Genomic DNA, 22,895 nt, shown 5'->3' with positions numbered 1-22,895 from the left:
TTTCCTTTTTAGGCATAGAGTTCGACACATTGTCGATGTGCTTCCGGTTGCCAGCGGACAAGCTGGATAAGCTTTTGGGGTTGGTGCAGGGTTTTTTAGCGGTTGAAAAAGTGTCCCTTAGGCAGCTTCAGTCTTTACTCGGTTCCCTGGTTTTCGCCTGCCGGGTCATGCCCATGGGGAGGGTTTTTTCTAGGCGTCTCTCACTTGCTACTCGTGGGGCCCGCCTTCCCTCTCACAGGATCCGCATTACCCGGCAGCTGAAATCTGATCTATTGGTTTGGTGGGAATTTTTGATTAATTTTAATGGCAGGGCCATGTGGCAGCAGTCTGAGGTTACCAATGCGGATTTAAACTTGTTCACTGACGCGTCTGGCAGCAAGGGTTTTGGCGCCTGGCCTGGAGCGAGGCCGGTTTGTGTCGGAATCTTGCGCTCCTTGAACTCTTTCCCATAGTGGTGGCGGTTGAGTTGTGGGGTCAACAGTTCAGGGACTGCAGGATTCGCTTCTGGACGGACAACGTAAGTGTGGTACACGCCATCAATTCTTTGTCTTCGTCCTCTCCTCCAGTCCTCTCCCTCCTCCGCCACTTGGTGCTCAGGTGTCTTAGTCTGAATATTTGGTTCCGTGCCCGCCATATCCCTGGTCGTGAGAATGTGTTGGCTGATGCTTTATCGCGCTTCAATTGGCAGGTGTTCCGGGATCTTCTGCCGGAGGCTGCTCCGGTGGGTGCCTCCTGTCCGCCCCGGCTTTGGGAATTGGTGACCCTAGATTGATGCCGTTACTGCAATCCTCGGTGGCTCCTTCCACGTGGTCCGGACAATAATTTTTATATATTTTTTTATATTTTTTTATTTTGTATTTATTAGACCCCCCAGGGGTCTTGAACCCCAGGGGGTCTGATCACTAATGTAATGCATTACAATGCTAATGCATTGCAAAAAATCATCCTTTCTTTTGCAGGCTGCATAGACCAGCCTGCAAAAGAAAGAGAAAGCAGACCGGCCTTTACAAGGCTCCCGGCTGTCATGAAAAAATGACGTCGGCCCTGGAGCATGCTCTAGGCGCCGGCGATCACTGGCAAAATGGCAGCGCCCATGCACCGCTGGGAAAATGGCGCTTCCGGCGCCTTTGACCGTGGCGCCGGAGGAGTTAATGTCTCCGATCAATCCGGGGACCGATCGCAGACATTAGCGCCGGTTATCTACTGCGTAAAGCAGGATAGGACGGTGGATGTCGGGAAAGGGTTAAAGGAAGTCTGTCGCCAAAAACCAACATACCAAACCCAACCCTGCAGATAGATAGGTTACCACCCACTGATCAAATACTGATGACCTATCCTTTGGATATTTCCATTGAACTGTATGGAGACTGTGGTCAGTGCAAATGATTTCCTTCTCCAAATAGAAGAGGGTCCTAGAGGTGAGACCTGCACCTGTCAGCCATTTATAGCAGATTCGGGACATAGGGGGGTTTCAGTCTATGAAAATTTTGTGCAATGAATACGAAATCAAATTCTGCCCAAATACAGGAACAGAGCGGTCTCTAGTGGAGAACCTGCAGAATGCAGGGAGATAGAATTCCCTGATCTGGGATATTGGAGCCCATACTGTAACCTAGAAGAAGATTAGCAGGCACGGACACGTTTTGTGTTCTTATAGAAGGGTCGGCAACCCCTGGCACGCGAGGCAGATTTTGCTGGCACGGACCCCAACCTTCATACACTAAATTGAGAGAGAGAGCGTCCCCTGCCACCAATCAGAGGTGAGCCTCTCACTGCACAGGATAAGGGCTCCCTGGAGCTGCTGTTACATGTGAGGAGGAGCTCCTGCCGTCTGCAGCCCTGAGGAGGAGAGGAAGCACCGGGGAGCAAAGTGACAGCAAACACAACCCCAGGTACGTGTGTGTTACTGACTATTCTTATTACTGTCAGGCATTCGGGGTTATTACTTTAGTGTTAGTAACTCCATGTGCCTCACATTAATAGCAGTTACCCCATCATGTCCCTCACATTAACCCCTGTGTGGCTCACATAAGGGTTACTGATATGTGAGACATATGGAGGTACTAATAAAGGACCTATATAATGAAGATGTTCACTTATTACCTCCATATGTCTCACATATCAGTGTCCCTTATGTAAAGCACACAGGGGGTTAATGTGAGGGACATGATGGGGTTAATTGCTATTAATATGAGGCACATTGAGTTGTAACCTGCAATGCACATGACCAGACTCTTTATCTACAACTGCGGATAAAGTACAGACCTATATATTTCTATGGACCCATATATACAGCCATTCTTTTTGTGGCTGTGTATCTGGGCCAAATTGAAGAGCTGAAAACTATGGAGCAGGTCCTATATGTGTCCTATACATACCCTATATCTGTCCTATAAATCCCCTATATGTGTCCTATACATCCCTTATATCTGTCCTATACATCCCCTATATGTGTCCTATACATCCCTTATATCTGTCCTATACATCCCCTATATGTGTCCTATATGCTCTTATTCTCAGCCCCGGGGGAGAAATCATTCTGTATATTGTGTATTTGTAGCAATCTAAAGTTGTGGCAGGTTTTATCCAAGGTGGCTTCTGTGAAAAAGCGCAGATAGAAAGCCCTAAGCAATGAGCATGAGTGGCCAATAGACCCTGGGGCCGAGGCCTAGCCCCGATACAGTCAGCATTAACCCCTAATAGCCCTGGAGATGTGAGCCAGGCCTTAGTGCACACTTCTCATAGTAACTAGATATCAGGCCACTAGTTTTTTGCATTGCTTACCAAAGTAAATGATGGTAAAGTGCAAGAGACAAGTAGCCATTCCCGACTTCTCTCCCTTTAGAAGAACAGACGGGGCCACTTGTTTGTCAGTGTGGGGGGAGGGGGAGCTGGGACACCTCTATACACATTAGATAATTGCTCCTTCTGGCTGACACTCATATGGCAGACATCACTTTTGTTGTCCACAACTATGGAATCGCTTTCTATGTGTATTGACTTGCATGCAGAGGAGGGAAACCATGAAGGTGACAAAGCTGGGCATCTGCATAAAGGGAAGGGAGTGTTCTCAGCCAGATATTGGTAGGGATTTCCTATTGGCAGATATTTGTGCCGCCACAGCTTTACTGCTGCTGTATTTTGGGCCACAATATTTCCATAGGGCAGTACAGCTAAGGCAGCTTTTACCCCTGACCTGATCCTAGAAATCCTCTTCCCATTGGTAACATGGAGGTTTTCTTCTCTGCTCTTGGCTTTATCAGGTGACCATATACCAAGCTGAAGAATCCGGAGACTCGTGTGATGAGGATACGGACATTTCTGACATTGCTGTAAGTGTGACTATGCCGAGCTCCCTCACAAAAAGAAGGACATTCCGTTTTAACCCTTTTTTATTCTGCGGCCATTTTCTTCTAACAACCATAACCTTTCCTTTTTTTCTCTCTGTGTAGACGGCTTGTTTGGGAGAGTTGTATTTCATTTCTCTCATTTTGGGGTCCATGCAGTGGATTAGAAAGCTCTCTTTTCATTACTGGGAGTGGAGCTGAAAATGCAGAACCACTAGAGATGAGCGAGTAGTATTCCATCGAGTAGGTATTGGATGGATTACTACGGGATTCCAAATACTCCTACTCCATCCAATACTATGAGCTATTCGCAGTAAATATTCCATTCAGAACCAGCGTTGATTGGCCGAATGCTATACAGTATATACAGTGTGTAGCATTCAGCAAATCAACACTGGTTCTGCAGCCGGCTCGTCTGTGAGGAGGCGGAGTCTGAGGTCGGACCACAGCAGTCTCCATTGTGGCCGATCTTAGACTCCGCCTCCTCACAGACGAGCCTCCGGCAGAACCAGCGTTGATTGGCCGAATGCTGTACACTGGCTAATCAACGCTGGCCAATTCAGAGCTGCCAGCTCTCCTGACTAGCAAGGACGAGCCTGCTGCTGAACCAGCGTTGATTTGTCGCAGGTTTATCTTTGCTAGTTGGTAGAGCTGGCAGCTTGCGGTTATGAGGGAGATTTCCTTTTGTCAGCGCAACGCAAGCGCTGAGCAGGTAAAGCGCACGGACCCCATAGACTATAATGAAGTCCGTGCGCTTTACCTGCACAGCGCTCCTCCTAAACACTCTCCTCCTGCTACTCCTGGACTTGGTGACTCTCCTTTAGTCGAATAGTGGATTCCCCTGAAACAGACATTTTCCCCATAGACTATAATGGGATTCGATATTCGATCGAGAAGTCGAATATTGAGGCTCTACTGGAAACGAATATCAAATCTCAAATATTTCACTGTTGGCTCATCTGTAATAACCACTGCACAGTGTATAGCAGCATCTGCTTCTAGCGCCCACCATTATCCGTGTGCCTGCTGGATGTTGGACCCCCGACCTATCTGATACTGTAGCGCCATCCTAAGGTTAGGCCAGAAATAGAAAATCATGGACACCCCCTTTACCCCATGTGTTTGTCAAGGAGGGGATGGGGGACAAATCTGCAATTTTTTCCTTGTTTTTTGGGCTTTGTTTTACAGCACAATCTTTATTGGGTGGGTTAGTAGGATTACACCAATCTCCTATTTATAAGGAATTCCTGTTTTGCAGGAATATTGTAACTTCAATATGTTTTTCTAAATGTCATTACAAGATTCCTGGAAATGTTCACAATGTGATGAGATGAATCCTCCTATCGCAAGACATTGTAAAAGATGTCGGTCTCTTGGTAAAGATCGGCTTCCAGACAAAACTGAGAAGACTAAGGCTTTAAAAAGAAAAGAGATGGAGGATTCCCAAGATGAAGGCATTGATGTCCCAGATGGCAAAAAAAACCAAACACACACAAGAGCTGCAAGATTGTGATGTCACTAAAAAACAGGATGAGCCAATAGAAAGCTGTGAATCCCGGGAAACGGAGGACTTCTCTCAGCCTTCCACATCTGGGAGCGTTGCATCTTGTAGTCAGGAAGAATACAGAGAAGTGGAAGCAGCTCACAATGAACGTTCAGAACAGAGTCTCCCACTTTCTAGCATTGCACCATGTGTAATCTGCCTGACTAGGCCAAAGAATGGATGCATTGTACATGGCAGAAGCGGGCATCTCATGGCATGTTTTCCATGTGCAACAAAACTGAAGAAGACAAACAAACCTTGCCCTGTTTGCAGGCAGCCAATTCAGATGATCGTATTAACCTATGTCAGCTAAAAGTCAGGCCAATTCACGTCCAAGGACCCTTCATGAAAATGCAAGAAAAAATAATTGAACTGCTTGGTCTATAGGTGCATGGTGGGGAAAGGACGATCCGAATCTTAAGTTCTCACTTGACTTGAAGGAAGCCAAAATGTCTTCCCAAATGTTTCTACTACACTGGCTTATTGAAGCATTTGCACATCTGTAAATAGGTAACATGTATATAGGGCAGACATTACTATCTGATCTCCAGTAGACCAATGGCTTCAGTGTGTAGGAGTCACCGGCACCAGTCTAGGCCCTCATAGACTTTAGTAGAAAGTTCTAGGTACATGAAGGCTCAAACCAGACCTTGTCCAAATGCAGTTTTCTTTTTCGTTGTGGACACATAATGGCAAAACAAATGCTGTATTTTACTGTCCCAACAAAGTGCTGGAGATTATATTTCATCTCATCCCCACTTCGCTGAAATAAAATGTTGCGTTTTCCCCCTAGACTTATGAGGGTAGGCACAAATGCAAAACACAGCAGAAAAGTAGTGAAAGGCGCAGGCATCTTTGGGATTGTTTTTGCTGCTTTTATTCCATGGCGTTTTTTGGGCTACATTTTGCTGTGTGCTGCCTTAGCCAAAGGGCTCGTTCACATCTGCGCCCGGGACTCCGTTTTGCAGGTTTCTGTTTCCTGCGCAAAACAGGGCAGGAGACGGAAAAGACATTCAAAAGTGTCCGGCCGTGAGTGTTTTATGCTCTCCGTGGCGTTTCCGACCCGTGGGGCCCCGGCCTTAATGAGTCTTTTTTCCTAAAGCTAACTTAGTGTCTATCCTTACAATGTGTGATCAGCACTGGTGTGACCATAGGAACACCAAGTGCCAGGCAGAAGGGGGCAGCTGCTCTTTAGGAGGCTATGTATTAGGCCCCCTCCCCCACGTGTGTGAATGCGCTGCTGGTCCTGGGTGAACATTGGGGATACATTGCTTTCCTATTAGGGGGATACATAGAAACACTGCATACAGCCATCACAAAGCAGATCTCATCATTGGGCTTCAGCCATCGGCAAAGGTGTCTAATTCATGCCTGCAAATGTTTGTGACTAGAGATGAGCGAACAGTGTTCTATCGAACTCATGTTCGATCGGATATTAGGCTGTTCGGCATGTTCGAATCGAATCGAACACAGCGTGGTAAAGTGCGCCATTACTCGATTCCCCTCCCACCTTCCCTGACGCCTTTTTTGCTCCAATAACAGCGCAGGGTAGGTGGGACAGGAACTACGACACCGGTGACGTTGAGAAAAGTAGGCAAAACCCATTGGCTGCCGAAAACATGTGACCTCTAATTTAAAAGAACAGCGACGCCCAGGTTCGCGTCATTCTGAGCTTGCAATTCACCGAGGACGGAGGTTTCCGTCCAGCTAGCTAGGGCTTAGATTCTGGGTAGGCAGGGACAGGCTAGGATAGGAAGGAGAAGACAACCAACAGCTCTTATAAGAGCTAAATTCCAGGGAGAAGCTTGTCAGTGTAACGTGGCACTGACGGGCTCAATCGCCGCAACCCAGCTTTCCCAGGATCCTGAATGGAATACACTGTCAGTGTATTCCCGTATACCCGATATATACCCCCGATACCCGTTCCAACGGTGTGCCCCCCCACCTTCACCCCAGAAATACCCTGCAAGTCCCCTAGCAATAGAATTGGGGCTATATACACCCACTATTTTTGCTACTGCCATATAGTGCCATTGTCTGACTGGGAATTCAAAGAATATATTGGGGTTACGTGCACCCACAATTTTTACTACTGGTATACAGTGCCAGTTTCTGACTGGGAATTCAAAGAATATATTGGGGTTATAAATACCCTCATTTCTTGCTACTGCCATATAGTGCCAGTTTCTGACTGGTAATTCAAAGAATATATTGGGGTTACGTGCACCCACAATTTCTACTACTGGTATACAGTGCCAGTTTCTGACTGGGAATTCAAAGAATATATTGGGGTTATAAATACCCTCATTTCTTGCTACTGCCATATAGTGCCAGTTTCTGACTGGGAATTCAAAGAATATATTGGGGTTATAAATACCCTCATTTCTTGCTACTGGTATATAGTGCCATTGTCTGACTGGGAATTCAAAGAATATATTGGGGTTATAAATACCCTCATTTCTTGCTACTGCCATATAGTGCCAGTTTCTGACTGGGAATTCAAAGAATATATTGTGGTTATAAATACCCTCATTTCTTGCTACTGGTATATAGTGCCATTGTCTGACTGGGAATTCAAAGAATATATTGGGGTTATAAATACCCTCATTTCTTGCTACTGCCATATAGTGCCAGTTTCTGACTGGGAATTCAAAGAATATATTGGGGTTATAAATACCCTCATTTCTTGCTACTGCCATATAGTGCCATTGTCTGACTGGGAATTCAAAGAATATATTGGGGTTACGTGCACCCACAATTTTTACTACTGGTATACAGTGCCAGTTTCTGACTGGGAATTCAAAGAATATATTGGGGTTACAAATACCCTCATTTCTTGCTACTGCCATATAGTGCCAGTTTCTGACTGGTAATTCAAAGAATATATTGGGGTTACGTGCACCCACAATTTTTACTACTGGTATACAGTGCCATTGTCTGACTGGGAATTCAAAGAATATATTGGGGTTATAAATACCCTCATTTCTTGCTACTGCCATATAGTGCCAGTTTCTGACTGGTAATTCAAAGAATATATTGGGGTTATAAATACCCTCATTTCTTGCTACTGGTATATAGTGCCATTGTCTGACTGGGAATTCAAAGAATATATTGGGGTTACGTGCACCCACAATTTTTGCTACTGGTATATAGTGCCAATTTCTAACTGGGAATTCAAAATGCGCAAGGCTCCCGGAAAGGGACGTGGACGAGGCCATGGGCGAGGTCGGGGGAATGGTTCTGGGGAGCAAGGTAGCAGTGAAGCCACAGGGCGTCCCGTGCCTACTCCTGTGGGGCAGCAAGCATTGCGCCACTCCACAGTGCCAGGGTTGCTTGCCACATTAACTAAACTGCAGGGTACAAACCTTAGTAGGCCCGAGAACCAGGAACAGGTCTTGCAATGGCTGTCAGAGAACGCTTACAGCACATTGTCCAGCAGCCAGTCAGACTCTGCCTCCTCTCCTCCTATTACCCAACAGTCTTGTCCTCCTTCCTCCCAAAATTCCCAAGCTTCACAGAACAATAACCCCAACTGTCCCTGCTCCCCAGAGCTGTTCTCCGCTCCTTTCATTGTCCCTCAACCTGCCTCTCCACGTCACGATTCCACGAACCTAACAGAGGAGCATCTGTGTCCAGATGCTCAAACACTAGAGTCTCCTCCATCTCCGTTCGATTTGGTGGTGGATGACCAGCAACCCACCCTCATCGACGATGATGTGACGCAGTTGCCGTCAGGGCATCCAGTTGACCGGAGGAGGAGATGAGACAGGAGTTGGAAGAGGAAGTGGTGGATGATGAGGACACTGACCCGACCTGGACAGGGGGGATGTCAAGCGGGGAAAGTAGTGTGGATGTTGAGGCAAGTGCAGCACCAAAAAGGGTAGCTAGAGGCAGAGGCAGAGGTCAGCAGCTTAGGCGAAGCCAGGCCACACCCGGAATCTCCCAAGATGTTCCAGTTCGTACCCAGCCCCGAAAAACTCCCACCTCGAGGGCACGTTTCTCGAAGGTGTGGAGTTTTTTCAAGGAATGCGCCGAGGACAGATATAGTGTTGTCTGCACAATTTGCCTCTCGAAATTGATTAGGGGCTCTGAGAAGAGCAACCTGTCCACCACTTCAATGCGCCGTCATTTGGAATCCAAGCACTGGAATCAGTGGCAGGCAGCAACGGCAGGACAAAGGCCGCCTGCCGTTCACGCCACTGCCACTGCCTCTGCCTCTGCCACTGCCACTGCTGACTGTGCTGGCGATGCACTCCAGAGGACGAGCCAGGACACCACTTCATCTGCCTCCGCCACTTTGTTGACTTCTCCCTCATCCTCCCCTGTTCCTGTCTTATCTCCTTCTCCTGCACCATCAAAGGCACCATCAGGCGCTTCTTTACAACAACCCACCATCTCTCAGACATTGGAGCGGCGGCAGAAATACACTGCTAACCACCCACACGCGCAAGCCTTGAACGCCAACATCGCTAAACTGCTGGCCCAGGAGATGTTGGCGTTCCGGCTTGTTGAAACTCCCGCCTTCCTGGACCTGATGGCAACTGCGGCACCTCGCTATGCCGTTCCTAGCCGTCACTACTTCTCCCGGTGTGCCGTCCCCGCCTTGCACCAGCACGTGTCACTCAACATCAGGCGGGCCCTTAGTTCCGCGCTTTGCACAAAGGTCCACTTGACCACCGACGCGTGGACAAGTGCATGCGGACAGGGACGCTACATTTCACTGACGGCACACTGGGTGAATGTAGTTGAGGCTGGGACTGCTTCCCAAACTGGCCCGGTGTACCTCGTCTCCCCGCCTAACATTCCTGGCAGGGACACGAGAAGAACACCCCCTCCTCCTCCTCCGCCACCGCCTCCTCCTCCGCTGTTAGATTGACCCCAGCTACGAGTTGGAAACGTTGCAGCACTGGCGTTGGTAGACGTCAGCAGGCTGTGCTGAAGCTGATCAGCTTGGGGGACAGACAGCACACTGCCTCCGAGGTGAGGGATGCCCTCCTCGATGAGACGGCAATATGGTTTGAGCCGCTGCACCTGGGCCCAGGCATGGTCGTTTGTGATAACGGCCGGAACCTGGTAGCAGCTCTGGAGCTTGCCGGACTCCAACATGTTCCATGCCTGGCCCACCTCTTCAACCTAGTGGTGCAACGTTTCCTAAAGAGCTACCCCAATGTTCCAGAGCTACTGGTGAAAGTGCGGCGCATGTGCGCCCACTTTCGCAAGTCGACAGTAGCCGCTGCTAGCTTAAAATCTCTCCAGCAACGCCTGCATGTGCCACAACACCGGCTTTTGTGCGACGTCCCCACACGCTGGAACTCAACGTTTCAGATGTTGAATAGAGTGGTTGAGCAGCAGAGACCTTTGATGGAATACCAGCTACAAAACCCTAGGGTGCCACAAAGTCAGCTGCCTCAGTTTCTCATCCATGAGTGGCCATGGATGAGAGACCTTTGTGACATCCTACGGGTGTTTGAGGAGTCCACAAGGAGGGTGAGCTCTGAGGATGCGATGGTGAGCCTTACAATCCCGCTCTTGTGTGTTCTGAGAGAATCCCTGATTGACATCAGGGATAACTCAGATCACACAGAGGAGTCAGGGATAGCATCCGATCCGTCACAGCTGGAGAGTAGGTCCACACATCTGTCCGCTTCACTGCGTTTAATGGAGGAAGAGGAGGAGGAGGAGGAGGAAGAAGAGTTGTTCAACACCATTCAGCCAGGGCTACTGAGGGAGAAGTTGAACCTTGCTGGTGTGGACCATCACCTGTCCAACTGGACCCTAGACTACCTGACAACCCGCCCTCAGTATGTGAGAGCCCGGGACTGTGTGTCTGACACTGTGATCTGTAGTACGGGGGCACCACAAGGTCCAGTTCTTGCCCCATTCCTCTTCACACTGTACACTGCTGACTTCAGGCACAACTCATCCAGCTGTTACTTACAGAAGTCCTCCGATGACTCTGCTATAGTCGGCCTTATCACTGATGGCGACGATAGGGAATACAGAGACTTAAACCTGGACTTTGTTGAATGGTGCCAGCGGAGCCAGCTCAGGATTAATGCTGGGAAGACCAAGGAGATGGTGGTGGACTTTAGTAAACGGAGGAGTGCTCCGACCCCGGTGGAGATCCAAGGAACATGCATTGAGATAGTCAGGACCTATAAGTATCTGGGCGTGCTCCTCAATAATAAACTAGACTGGGCTGATCACCTGGAGGCGCTGCACAGAAAGGGCCACAGCAGACTCTACCTGCTCAGGAGGCTGAGGGCCTTCGGAGTCCAGGGGACACTACTTAGGGCTTTCTTCAACTCTGTGGTTGCTTCAGCCATCTTTTTCGGTGTGGCCTGCTGGGGGTGCAGTCCATCAACCAGGGACAGAAACAGACGTGACAGTCTGATCAGGAGGGCCAGCTCTGTCCTGGGGAGCCCCCTGGACCCAGTACAGGTGGTGGGTGACAGAAGGATACTGTCTGTGGTGACCTCCATGCGGGAGAACAAATCCCACCCCATGTATGGGACCTTGATGGGACTTGGAAGCACTGTAAGTGACTGTCTGCTTCACCCCAAGTGTGAGAAGAAGCTATCGCAGGTCCTTCCTTCCAATCGCGACCGGGCTGTATAATCTACATCAAACCAAGCGAAGACACTCTGCACAGACAACTAAATGACTATGAATGTCCTCCTTCTTTCTTCTCTGTTCCTTAGCTGCTATGGACTCCTAGTATATCTTTCTCAGCATATGTGTGTCTACATCTGTAATATATTACTGTGTATTATCCTGTATCTGTATTACTATGCAGCTGAAACATACTGAAATTTCCCCACTGTGGGACTATTAAAGGATTATCTTATCTCTTATCTTATCTTATACTCCCTGTGTGTATACACTAGCTAGGCCAGTCCTGTTATAGTCCTTATTATATAATCCACAAGATACAGGTATTTCTGTGAGTATCTGTATTCTGCCCTTTACTTACAATAGACAGAGTAGGCCGTTCCGTGATTGGCTATATTTCAACACGTGACCTTCCGACAATGAAGTAGTCGACAACATACTATGTTAAAACCCATAAGAAGTAGGCATTTTTGTGATTGGCTACATTCAATCTATTTATTATAGATAAAGTAGGCCGCTTTGTGATTGGCCACATCTTAACACGTGACTTTTTGATAATGAAGCAGTAGATAATTCCATCATGTTAAAACCCATAAGAAGTAGGCATCTCTGTGATTGGCCAGTTTATCTCTATATACATCATGGATGAAAGTAGGCCACTCCATGATTGGCCATATGACATCATGTGACCTTTGTTAAACTACTTAGTGGCCATCCACAGTAAAAACCCATAGGGAATAGGCGACCCTGTGATTGGCTACAGTCATCTTCATATACAACGTGGACAAAAGGAGGCTGTCATGGGATTGGCTACATAACAACATGTGACCCTCTGACAATCTAGTAGTGGGCATTCCACTATGGCAAGACTCATAGGAAGTAGGCAAATCTGTGATTGGCTGGTTCTACTCTATATACACTATGGGCTAAGGTAGGCCAGTCTGCTATTGGCCACATAACAACATGTGATCTTTTGCAAACTAAGCACAAGCACCCTTCTATAGTAAAAATCCATAGAAAATAGGCAACTCTGTGATTGGCTACAGTCACTCCTATATACACTATGGACAAAAGTAGGCTGTCTTGGGATTGGCTATATAACAACACATGATCGATCTTGCTCTTGGATACATAAGTTCTCCTTCAGGTCCGATGCCATTTCCCATGTCACTTAAATAGTAGGCAGTCCCCCTATTGGCTGTTAGGACCTTCATAGACTATAGTGGGATATGTAGGCTCACATATGTGCCGTGGTTATAGAAGATGTCTGAGTGACCAATCATATTTGTCCACATGTTTTCTTTCAAGTCCGCCATCGATATAAAATAGGGGCGGAGCCTAAGATGGGTCGCTCTATTCTGATTGGCTCCAAACTTTAAAAGCACACGGCCACATCTATACAGTATTTTTCTATTAACATACATCCCTATTTTATAAACTAGCCACTATATATATATATATATACAGAAACATAACTTATTCATTACACATTGATCATTTCAGTATCATTTTAAACATTTTAATTACAAATGCTGCCGGCCATGTTTTCAGTAAAATGTCATTCTTTTATTATTGTTTCTGACTATTTGATTGTGATCATTATTGCTATTACTTTATTATATGTTTGTTTTGTGTTTTTCTGGATGGGAAATGTGACAATGTAGAGTGGCTGGATTCTTGCTCCGTGTCGGTGTCGTCTCTCCGCACACGCATGTAATATGACCATATTGACTTATCAACTCTTCTGGCAAATTTTGCATCCTGGAAAGAGATAAATTAGGATATATAATTAGGAAAGAAAGATAAGCAATTTTGTTATTGAAAACTTTATTTCTGTTTGTTCTTTATCTTCTTTTCTCTGACTGGTGACCACTTCCGCTATTATGCAGTAGGCAGGTACTTCCGGACATATGCACATCCTAGTTCTTTTAGTATATAAGTTCTCATTGAAGAGTTGCCAACATGCCATGATTAAGGTGCTTCGGCACTGAAACGCGTCGGCGTTAAACACTACCACCTCTGTACATGGACTACATTACTCTGAGATGTCCGAATTTTTAATGTGAAAAATAAAAGCGAAGTTTTAATCTAATCTCCCGACACAAGAGTTCTGGCTGCTGGATCCTTTTTTCTTTACTGCATCATTGCGGCTCCGACCGGAGGGAGTCTTTTACCTGACAATCCGTGAGGACTCTCCAGGAGAACACCGGAAATATGGAACTGGAAGGCAACAATTTTTCTCTTTTCATTTTGGACACTGCTCAAAAACTATCTTACTATTAAGGGGCTGAATGCATACCATATTTGTTTGCAGTCCTGTTATACTCCCTGCGTGTATACACTAGCTGGGCCGGTCCCGTTATACTCCCCGCGTGTATACACTAGCTAGGCCAGTCCCGTTATACTCCCTGTGTGTATACACTAGCTAGGCCAGTCCCGTTATACTCCCTGTGTGTATACACTAGCTGGGCCAGTCCCGTTACGCTCCCCGTGTGTATACACTAGCTGGGCCAGTCCCGTTACGCTCCCCGTGTGTATACACTAGCTGGGCCAGTCCCGTTACGCTCCCTGCGTGTATACACTAGCTGGGCCGGTCCCGTTACGCTCCCCGTGTGTATACACTAGCTGGGCCAGTCCCGTTACGCTCCCTGCGTGTATACACTAGCTGGGCCAGTCCCGTTATACTCCCCGCGTGTATACACTAGCTGGGCCGGTCCTGTTACGCTCCCCGTGTGTATACACTAGCTGGGCCAGTCCCGTTACGCTCCCTGCGTGTATACACTAGCTGGGCCAGTCCCGTTACGCTCCCTGCGTGTATACACTAGCTGGGCCGGTCCCGTTACGCTCCCCGTGTATATACACTAGCTGGGCCGGTCCCGTCACGCTCCCCGTGTGTATACACTAGCTGGGCCGGTCCCGTTACGCTCCCTGCGTGTATACACTAGCTGGGCCAGTCCCGTTACGCTCCCTGTGTGTATACACTAGCTGGGTCGGTCCCGTCACACTCCCTGCGTGTATACACTAGCTGGGCCGGTCCCGTCGCGCTCCCTGCGTGTATACACTAGCTGGACCGGTCCCGTTACGCTCCCTGCGTGTATACACTAGCTGGGCCGGTCCCGTCGCGCTCCCTGCGTGTATACACTAGCTGGGCCAGTCCCGTTATATTCCCTGTGTGTATACACTAGCTGGGCCGGTCCCGTTAAGCTCCCTGCGTGTATACACTAGCTGGGCCGGTCCCGTTACGCTCCCTGCGTGTACACACTAGCTGGGCCGGTCCCGTTACGCTCCCCGTGTGTATACACTAGCTGGGCCAGTCCCGTTATATTCCCTGTGTGTATACACTAGCTGGGCCGGTCCCGTCGCGCTCCCTGCGTGTATACACTAGCTGGGCCGGTCCCGTTACGCTCCCTGTGTGTATACACTAGCTGGGCCGGTCCCGTTACGCTCCCCGTGTGTATACACTAGCTGGGCCAGTCCCGTTATATTCCCTGTGTGTATACACTAGCTGGGTCGGTCCCGTTACGCTCCCTGTGTGTATACACTAGCTGGGCCAGTCCCGTTACGCTCCCTGCGTGTATACACTAGCTGGGCCAGTCCCGTTACGCTCCCTGCGTGTATACACTAGCTGGGCCAGTCCCGTTATATTCCCTGTGTGTATACACTAGCTGGGCCAGTCCCGTTACGCTCCCTGCGTGTATACACTAGCTGGGCCAGTCCTGTTGGCGCCTAAATCTGACAATCCTCATTCTATACACTAGCGGACCTGAAAGAGAACAAGGACAGTGGAGTCGTCTCCTATTGGCTGAAGCCATCTATCTCGGCGCTGATTGGCTGACCTCACAACTGTTCGGCATTTGGAATGTCCCGCTTATTGTACGTGACCGGCTCACACACGTAACAATCGTACAGCGCGTGTCTTATCCCGATATATTGTGATAGGTTTGCGCATGTCACTGATGCAGATTGTCAGCTGTGGCGGCCACATACAGCTCAGTGTGAATTAGGCCATAGATCTGTAGCCTCGGTCACTATAACGAGCAGTAAATACCGGATAAGGGTGCATTCACACTGAGTAAACGGTAGCTTATTTTGTAGAGTAAAATTACACTTGTAAATTTTGCTATCCCATTGACTTCAATGATATTTTTTTACAAGTGTAAAAATACGCCTGTAAAAAATACGCCTGTAAAAAATACGCCTGTAAAAATACGCCTGTAAAAAATACGCCTGTAAAAATACGCCTGTAAAATGTCATTGAAGTCAATGGGATAGCAAAATTTACAAGTGTAATTTTACTTTACAAAATAAGCTAGCGTTTACTCAGTGTGAATGCACCCTTAATCTGGACTAGAGGCGCCGAAACACAAGCGGGAGTTCTGGCGGGATCCCCTCACCATTCATTCAATGGAATTTCAAATAGACAACGCAATGACGTCACCGGCGTCTTCATGAAGGCGGAGCCAGCTGATCCTAAATGTCCAATCCTGTAAGTGCTCGGCGATTACGTCACAACAACGATGTTCCTCCTGATTGGTGCTATTTCAATGCCATAGAGCCTCATTGATTGGCTTGGATAACAACCAATCACTGGCGCCGGCTGCTTGTCCTTGCGGGTATAAATGAGGAGGCGGCCTAAGCGCTGGAGCTTCACGGAGATTCACTCGTAGGAAGAAGGATGTCTGGACGCGGCAAGCAAGGAGGCAAAGCTCGTGCTAAGGCCAAGACCCGCTCATCCCGGGCGGGACTTCAGTTCCCCGTCGGTCGTGTGCACAGGCTTCTCCGCAAGGGCAACTACGCCGAGAGGGTTGGTGCTGGTGCTCCCGTCTACCTGGCGGCCGTACTGGAGTATCTGACCGCTGAGATCCTGGAGTTGGCTGGTAATGCTGCACGGGACAACAAGAAGACCCGCATCATCCCCCGTCACCTGCAGCTGGCCGTGCGCAATGACGAGGAGCTGAACAAACTGCTGGGTGGCGTGACCATCGCCCAGGGAGGCGTCCTGCCCAACATCCAGGCCGTGCTGCTGCCCAAGAAGACCGAGAGCAGCAAGCCCAGCAAGAGCAAGTGAGCGCCGCTCCCACCCCATCCGTCTATACAAGCAAAGGCTCTTCTAAGAGCCACCACCTTGTCTACAGCAGAGCTGCCTCCTGTCTACAATACGGGCTGTCCGTCTATTCTGAAGCCAACTCCTGGCCCGACCGGCGGCCCTTACAGGGAAGCACCGTGGGTTGACTGGGAAGGAGGGAGGAGGATTCACTCTGTAGGGAGATGTGGTGCGGGCGCGGGGTTTTGTGTCAGGTCGGGCTGGTGGTAATCTGCTAATGCTCTCTTCCCAGGCAGGTAGTATAAACGGAGCTTAGATATAACGGGCGGGCGGGCGCTGATACAAAGCCGAGGTGAGCGCCGGCTCCTCCGGGTGACGCTTTGTCTTTTCTCCCCGCTCACACGGTTGGTGGTTTTGAAATTCCCGCTCAGTCGCAGTGACCGTTACAACCCGCGCGAGAGCCGGCAGCGTCACGTGGCGCAGAGAGAAGGGGCGCGAATTTCAAACCCTCCCCAGAGCTGAGCCCTCTCCAACTGAAGAAGATTCAGCAGCGGACTGGGGCGGCCCTCAGGTTATTGTAGAAGGATGTGCGGAGTAGGCATATACTAGGTACGGAGAGGAGGGAGGGAGATGTGGTTGCGGGCGCAGGGTCTTGTCAGTTAGGGATAGTAATGGCTGTGCTCATCCTAATCCTCTCTCCCCGCCAGGGCACAGCCCACGGTGGCAGGTTTAGAAGTGCCGATGAAACGGGCGTTAAAGGGCTGATCCGGGCGAACCTTTGTCTATCTTCCCGCTCAATCGTAGATTCCCATTCATTCAGTGACCGTTACAACCCGCGCGAGAACCGACAGCGTCAGGTGGTGCAAAGGGAGAAAGGACGCGAATTTCAAGCCTCCGCCTGTCTATTACATCCTCCGCTGCTGCTGCTGCGAAGTAAGATTGAGTCAGCAGTCAGTGGGGGGGGCGCTCAGGTTACTGTAGAGGGCGCTGCAGTTACATATGTGCCTGTTATACATACAAAGGAGGTAGACGAGATATCGCTAACTCAGTGACTGTAAGGGAAAGGGTAACCTCTCTATTAGCAGCCAGTGAAGGCTTCTCTTCTCCCCTCCCGAGAGGAGAAAGACAACGGCTACAGCTCGTCTGAGGGAGGATTTGGTGGCTCTGAGAAGAGCCTTTGTGTTGTCAGACGGTGCCTGGGCAGATTTAAGCCCTCTCCCCACGAATCCTGCGGGCCAGCTGGATGTCTTTGGGCATGATGGTGACCCTCTTGGCGTGGATGGCGCACAGGTTGGTGTCCTCAAAGAGCCCGACCAGGTAAGCCTCGCTAGCTTCCTGCAGGGCCATGACGGCGGAGCTCTGGAAGCGGAGATCCGTCTTGAAGTCCTGGGCGATCTCTCGGACCAGGCGCTGGAAGGGAAGCTTACGGATCAGCAGCTCGGTGGACTTCTGGTAGCGGCGGATTTCACGCAGAGCGACTGTACCAGGGCGGTAGCGGTGAGGCTTCTTCACTCCGCCGGTGGCGGGAGCGCTCTTCCTGGCGGCCTTAGTGGCCAGCTGCTTGCGGGGAGCTTTCCCTCCGGTGGATTTGCGGGCGGTCTGCTTGGTTCTGGCCATCGCTTCAGTATAGACGTTACACAGCGGTGATATGAGCTGAGGAGCGGAAAGAGCGACATATTTATACAGCCGGGGCTCGTCCTCATTGGCTCATGGAAAGCCCGCCCCCTCCATCTCATTGGTTTATTTCTACAGTTCAGCATTAGCGCTCATGCCCCTCCCCCAGACCCCGTGCAGCACGGCGCTGTACAGCCCCCGCCGGCATGCATCAGGCTACACAGGGGACAATCTGTGGCGTTCCCCCCCGCAACATAACGAGGCGATTAGAACCTGTAAACCTGAGGAGAGAAACGGAGGGAAATTCAAACCTGGTGGAAGCGCCAATCAGCTGCGGAGGGCGGGGATTATGATGCTGGCACTGGTCACATGACTTGCTGGTCCAGTAGAACAGCGCGCAGACAGCGGCGCTCATTTGCATAGCCCGCCTATAAATAGGGCTGCGCTGGGAGGAGCACAGACATTATTTTCTCTCATTCTCGTGTGGGAAAAGATCACCGTGCTACCATGCCTGATCCCGCCAAGTCTGCCCCAGCGCCCAAGAAGGGCTCCAAGAAAGCCGTGACCAAGGCCCAGAAGAAGGACGGCAAGAAGCGTAAGAGGGCCAGGAGGGAGAGCTATGCCATCTACGTGTACAAGGTGCTGAAGCAGGTCCACCCCGACACCGGCATTTCTTCCAAGGCCATGAGCATCATGAATTCCTTCGTCAACGACGTCTTTGAGCGCATCGCAGGAGAAGCCTCCCGCCTGGCTCACTATAACAAGCGCTCCACCATCACCTCCCGGGAGATCCAGACCTCCGTGCGCCTGCTGCTGCCCGGAGAGTTGGCCAAGCACGCCGTGTCCGAGGGCACCAAGGCCGTCACCAAGTACACCAGCGCCAAGTAATCGGCTCCATCACCTGCTCTGTACTATCACCCCAAAGGCTCTTCTAAGAGCCCCCCCACCCCTTCCACACTAGAACTGCTGAGCCCTTCATTTCTGGTGTTTATTCCCCGGACCAGAGGCTTTATTTATCCCGATCCGTTTTGTCATTGTATTTATGGACGTTACACCGCACTGTTTGTATTATCCTCAAGGCGAAGGAACTTATCCGCCTGATAACCTCGTATCTATCGCGTGTATCTACATCTGCGCACACTGGCAAAGTAAAGGAGAAACTTTAGGCAGTGCACACTGTACAGCGACGGGAACGTTCTTAAGATTTATGCATTTGTTCACACGTTCCCTGAAGCTTAAGAGCGTTTATCTCCACGCTCTCCGGTATTCCTACAATAGCCGCAGCGACAGCTCCAGCCCTAGAGGGCAGAGGAGAGGTGGGTGGCGGGGACAGCTCTGTTCTCAGGAGGATGTGGCGGCTCTGAGAAGAGCCTTTGGGTTATGTAGTAGAGAGTCGGGGAGCGGCGGAATTAACCTCCGAAGCCGTAGAGAGTGCGGCCCTGGCGCTTGAGCGCGTACACCACGTCCATGGCGGTGACGGTCTTCCTCTTGGCGTGCTCGGTGTAGGTGACGGCGTCACGGATGACGTTCTCCAGGAAGACTTTCAGGACACCGCGAGTTTCCTCATAGATGAGACCGGAGATGCGCTTGACGCCTCCTCTGCGAGCTAGACGGCGGATGGCAGGCTTGGTGATGCCCTGGATGTTATCCCGGAGCACCTTCCTGTGCCGCTTGGCACCGCCCTTGCCGAGACCTTTCCCTCCTTTACCGCGACCGGACATCTTCTGTGCTGCTGCTGACAGACTAGAATAAGCGTCCCTCCGCACAGCCGCCTTTTATATAGAGAGTGGTCGGACCAGAAGGAGAACCCTGCTATGATGACGCAATTATGGGGCGTGTCCTGAAGCCACTCCCCCCTCCCCCGCTTTCCTCCTCTGATTGGCAGAACTCTCACCCGTTAGTGATTCGGAGCTTTCCCGCTCATATCCTACAGTTCTCGCCGCCTCTCCCTGTCCCTGCTGCCGCTCTCAGCTCGGCCCCGGAGACAATGGACGTCTGCCGGCTTTCTCCACCCGCCCCAGTGTCATCACAAACCTACTGCTGGGAGCCGGAGCTCCACCAGACAAGTCATTCAGCTGCAGCACAGACAGTGCGTTATAAATACAAGAGAACACGCTGAACAGGAGGCAGCAAAGATCCGAGTTTCTGGGTCCAGAAGTGACCCCGAAATAACGGTGTGCGCTCTCAGGGGAGAACGAGCCTGGACGCCGGGAGGTTGTACTGGGGGAGAAGGGGATGAGGCTGGGTGACGAGCTCTCAGGGGAGCCCCCTCCTCAGCCTGTGTAGGAACGAGTAGTGTCAGGCGGGGGCTCCCCTGAGAGCGCTTGTCACCCAGCCTCATCCCCCTTCTCCCCCAGTACAACCTCCCGGGCGTCCAGGCTCGTTCCCCGCTGATCTGATACAGACCTGGCATTGTGTATCGTTTGTCCCCCTACCACAAGCACGCACACAGCCGCCCGCCGTACACCGCAGCGACCCCCGGCATCAGGCTGCATTCGGGACTGCAGGGATTGTGTAGCTCAGACATACTGACAATTCCTCCTCCTCCTCCCCCCTTATCCAGACAGAGGCCCCCGCCAGTAACGAGGAGGATGCGCGGCCAATCTACTGGATTACTGCCCCTATAAACCCTCAGCGGCCTCAGCTTTTAGTCCTCATTACTACCCCGCTGGACCGGTCACCTGGAGAAACCTGCGGGGATGTTACCCTGTAGTGACCGCTCATGTGTCGGTGCGGATACGGGAATGGAGCCCTGGTCATAGGATTGCCGTTAATATGACGCCCCCGCCCCCCGCTGGCTGGGGAGATAGCGATCATACAGCTCTGCCGGGACAAGGTGGTGGCTCTGAGAAGAGCCTTTGTGGGACAAGTACAGGGCTGCTCGGGCTTATTTCTTAGCCGCGGGCTTCTTGGCTTTAGCAGCCTTCTTAGCCGGACTCTTGGCAGCTTTGGGCTTGGCCGCCTTCTTAGCTGGGCTCTTGGCAGCTTTGGGCTTAGCCGCCTTCTTAGCCGGGCTCTTCGTCACCTTCTTGGCTTTAGGAGCCGCCTTCGGCTTCTTGGGGCTCTTGGCCGCTTTCTTGGCGGCCGCGGCAGGCTTCTTGGCTTTCTTCGGGCTCTTGGCCGCGGTCGGCGCCTTCTTAGGAGACTTAGCCGCGGGCTTCTTGGCGGCAGCTTTCTTGGGCTTGGCCGCTGCAGGCTTCTTCTTGGCCGCCTTGTCCTTACTCTCCGCCTGCTTCTTGTTCAGCTTGAAGGAGCCGGAGGCGCCGCTGCCTTTCACCTGGATCAGGGTTCCCTTGGTCACCAGAGCCTTAAGGCCCAGCTTGACACGGCTGCGGTTCTTGTCTGTATCGTAGCCGCCAGCAGCCAGCACCTTCTTCAGGGCGGCCACAGACACCCCACTGCGCTCCTTGGAGACGGACACGGCTTTGACGATCAGCTCGGACACGGTGGGACCGGAGGATTTCTTGCTCTTCTTGGCGCCCCCTGCGGCTGCTTTCTTCGGCTGCTTCTTGGATTTGGCGGCCGGTTCGGCGGGAGGGGGAGCAGCGGCGGCGGCGGGCGCGGTTTCTGCCATGATACGAATCGAGCTCTAATTCCTTTCCTAGACGGGAAAACACTGGGGCCGGAGCAGCCGCCGCCTCTTATATGCACAGCGGTGCGCACTGATTGGCTGCTGAGCGGCCTCGGCCTCACCTCCTATTGGCTGTCACTCAGCACAGGGCCAGAGTCAAGCTCCGCTCTCCCCGTGTGCTTCCCTGCCCGGGATCAGAGCCCATTACCGGCTAGAACCGGACAGGAGAGCTTCCATTCTTCGTGTCTCCCCACTCCCCGACATCCTCCCTAACAGTCCCTGGCCGTCACTGGCGGAGGTGCGGGGGTGGTGCGGAGAGGAGGCCCCGGGATTTCCGCCATAGCACCCCCACATCTGTCCATCACTATCTATGCAGGAAGATGAAACCGCTGCGGGAGCTGCCCCCTTCTATTCCCGGCGCTTGTCACCATCCCCGGGATCTTTACCACAAGCTCTATGCTACAGGAAGCTGATTGTACGATGCGGGGACAAGCTGGAGCTGCTGAGAGCCGGGGAGGGTAACACAGGCGGCGGCTCCGCTCACTGCCGGCTCCCTGTCCTCACATCAGATAGATACATATATATATATATATATATATATATATATATATATATATATATATATATATATATATATATACTGCAGACAGGGGGGCCGCTTCTCATGGGGCTCTGCCCTGCAGCAATGCCTATACACCGGGCAGAATAGAAAAGCGGGGACATTGTGTATATACAGCTGTCTGCACAGAGGCGTGTAGGATGGGATGATGGCTGGAGGTGATTTCAGTCTCCTGCAGTTACACGTATTATATAGGATGGGATGCATACAAGGTGATAGTGATCCAAACCTGACAATCACTACCATCATGAACTATTGAAAAGTTTGTCTTTGCTTCAATGTGTCAGTTTAGACCCTGTGCGATCTGTATGGCAATTACAATCCACAACCAACAGCACAGTAAGACACATTACAGATAGACACACGGCCATACAGCAAGTCGTTGTGTGGGGATTGCAGTCAGAAGTAGCAGCTCCAGGTGTCAGTGTGAAAGCGTGACTGCCCAAAAACTGGAAATAAAATATGATGACATCAATGACATTTCCGCCATATTTATGTTTTTATGACCATCCAGACGCCAGCAGATGATCCAGAAACCCTAACTA

General features: G+C 50.7%; 5 protein-coding genes and 1 pseudogene across 5 annotated transcripts; 3 read left to right on the top strand and 3 right to left on the bottom strand.

Moving 5' to 3' along the window:
- Positions 1-1,360: 1,360 nt before the first annotated feature.
- LOC142219216 (E3 ubiquitin-protein ligase Mdm2-like) lies at positions 1,361-5,209 on the top strand (annotated as a pseudogene).
- A 10,968-nt stretch (positions 5,210-16,177) lies between these two features.
- On the top strand, positions 16,178-16,650 carry LOC142183277 (histone H2A type 2-B). The gene has a single exon (XM_075258305.1). It carries the CDS (start codon positions 16,178-16,180, stop codon positions 16,568-16,570), a length of 393 nt encoding a protein of 130 aa, XP_075114406.1. The 3' UTR covers positions 16,571-16,650.
- Positions 16,651-17,673: 1,023 nt separating this feature from the next.
- Positions 17,674-18,163, bottom strand: LOC142183538 (histone H3). Its single transcript, XM_075258660.1, has one exon. It carries the CDS (start codon positions 18,161-18,163, stop codon positions 17,753-17,755), a length of 411 nt encoding a protein of 136 aa, XP_075114761.1. The 3' UTR covers positions 17,674-17,752.
- A 489-nt stretch (positions 18,164-18,652) lies between these two features.
- LOC142219062 (histone H2B type 1-O-like) lies at positions 18,653-19,076 on the top strand. The gene has a single exon (XM_075288019.1). The coding sequence runs from the start codon at positions 18,668-18,670 to the stop codon at positions 19,046-19,048; it is 381 nt and encodes a 126-aa protein (XP_075144120.1). The 5' UTR covers positions 18,653-18,667; the 3' UTR covers positions 19,049-19,076.
- Positions 19,077-19,537: 461 nt separating this feature from the next.
- On the bottom strand, positions 19,538-19,881 carry LOC142219278 (histone H4). The gene has a single exon (XM_075288226.1). The coding sequence runs from the start codon at positions 19,879-19,881 to the stop codon at positions 19,570-19,572; it is 312 nt and encodes a 103-aa protein (XP_075144327.1). The 3' UTR covers positions 19,538-19,569.
- A 1,166-nt stretch (positions 19,882-21,047) lies between these two features.
- Positions 21,048-21,737, bottom strand: LOC142183100 (histone H1.03-like). The gene has a single exon (XM_075258016.1). The coding sequence runs from the start codon at positions 21,732-21,734 to the stop codon at positions 21,048-21,050; it is 687 nt and encodes a 228-aa protein (XP_075114117.1). The 5' UTR covers positions 21,735-21,737.
- Positions 21,738-22,895: the final 1,158 nt, after the last annotated feature.

This window comes from Leptodactylus fuscus, chromosome 10, assembly GCF_031893055.1.
Source record: "Leptodactylus fuscus isolate aLepFus1 chromosome 10, aLepFus1.hap2, whole genome shotgun sequence".
NCBI classification, from domain to species: domain Eukaryota; kingdom Metazoa; phylum Chordata; class Amphibia; order Anura; family Leptodactylidae; genus Leptodactylus; species Leptodactylus fuscus.
This window is presented reverse-complemented; position numbering and strand designations above follow the sequence as displayed.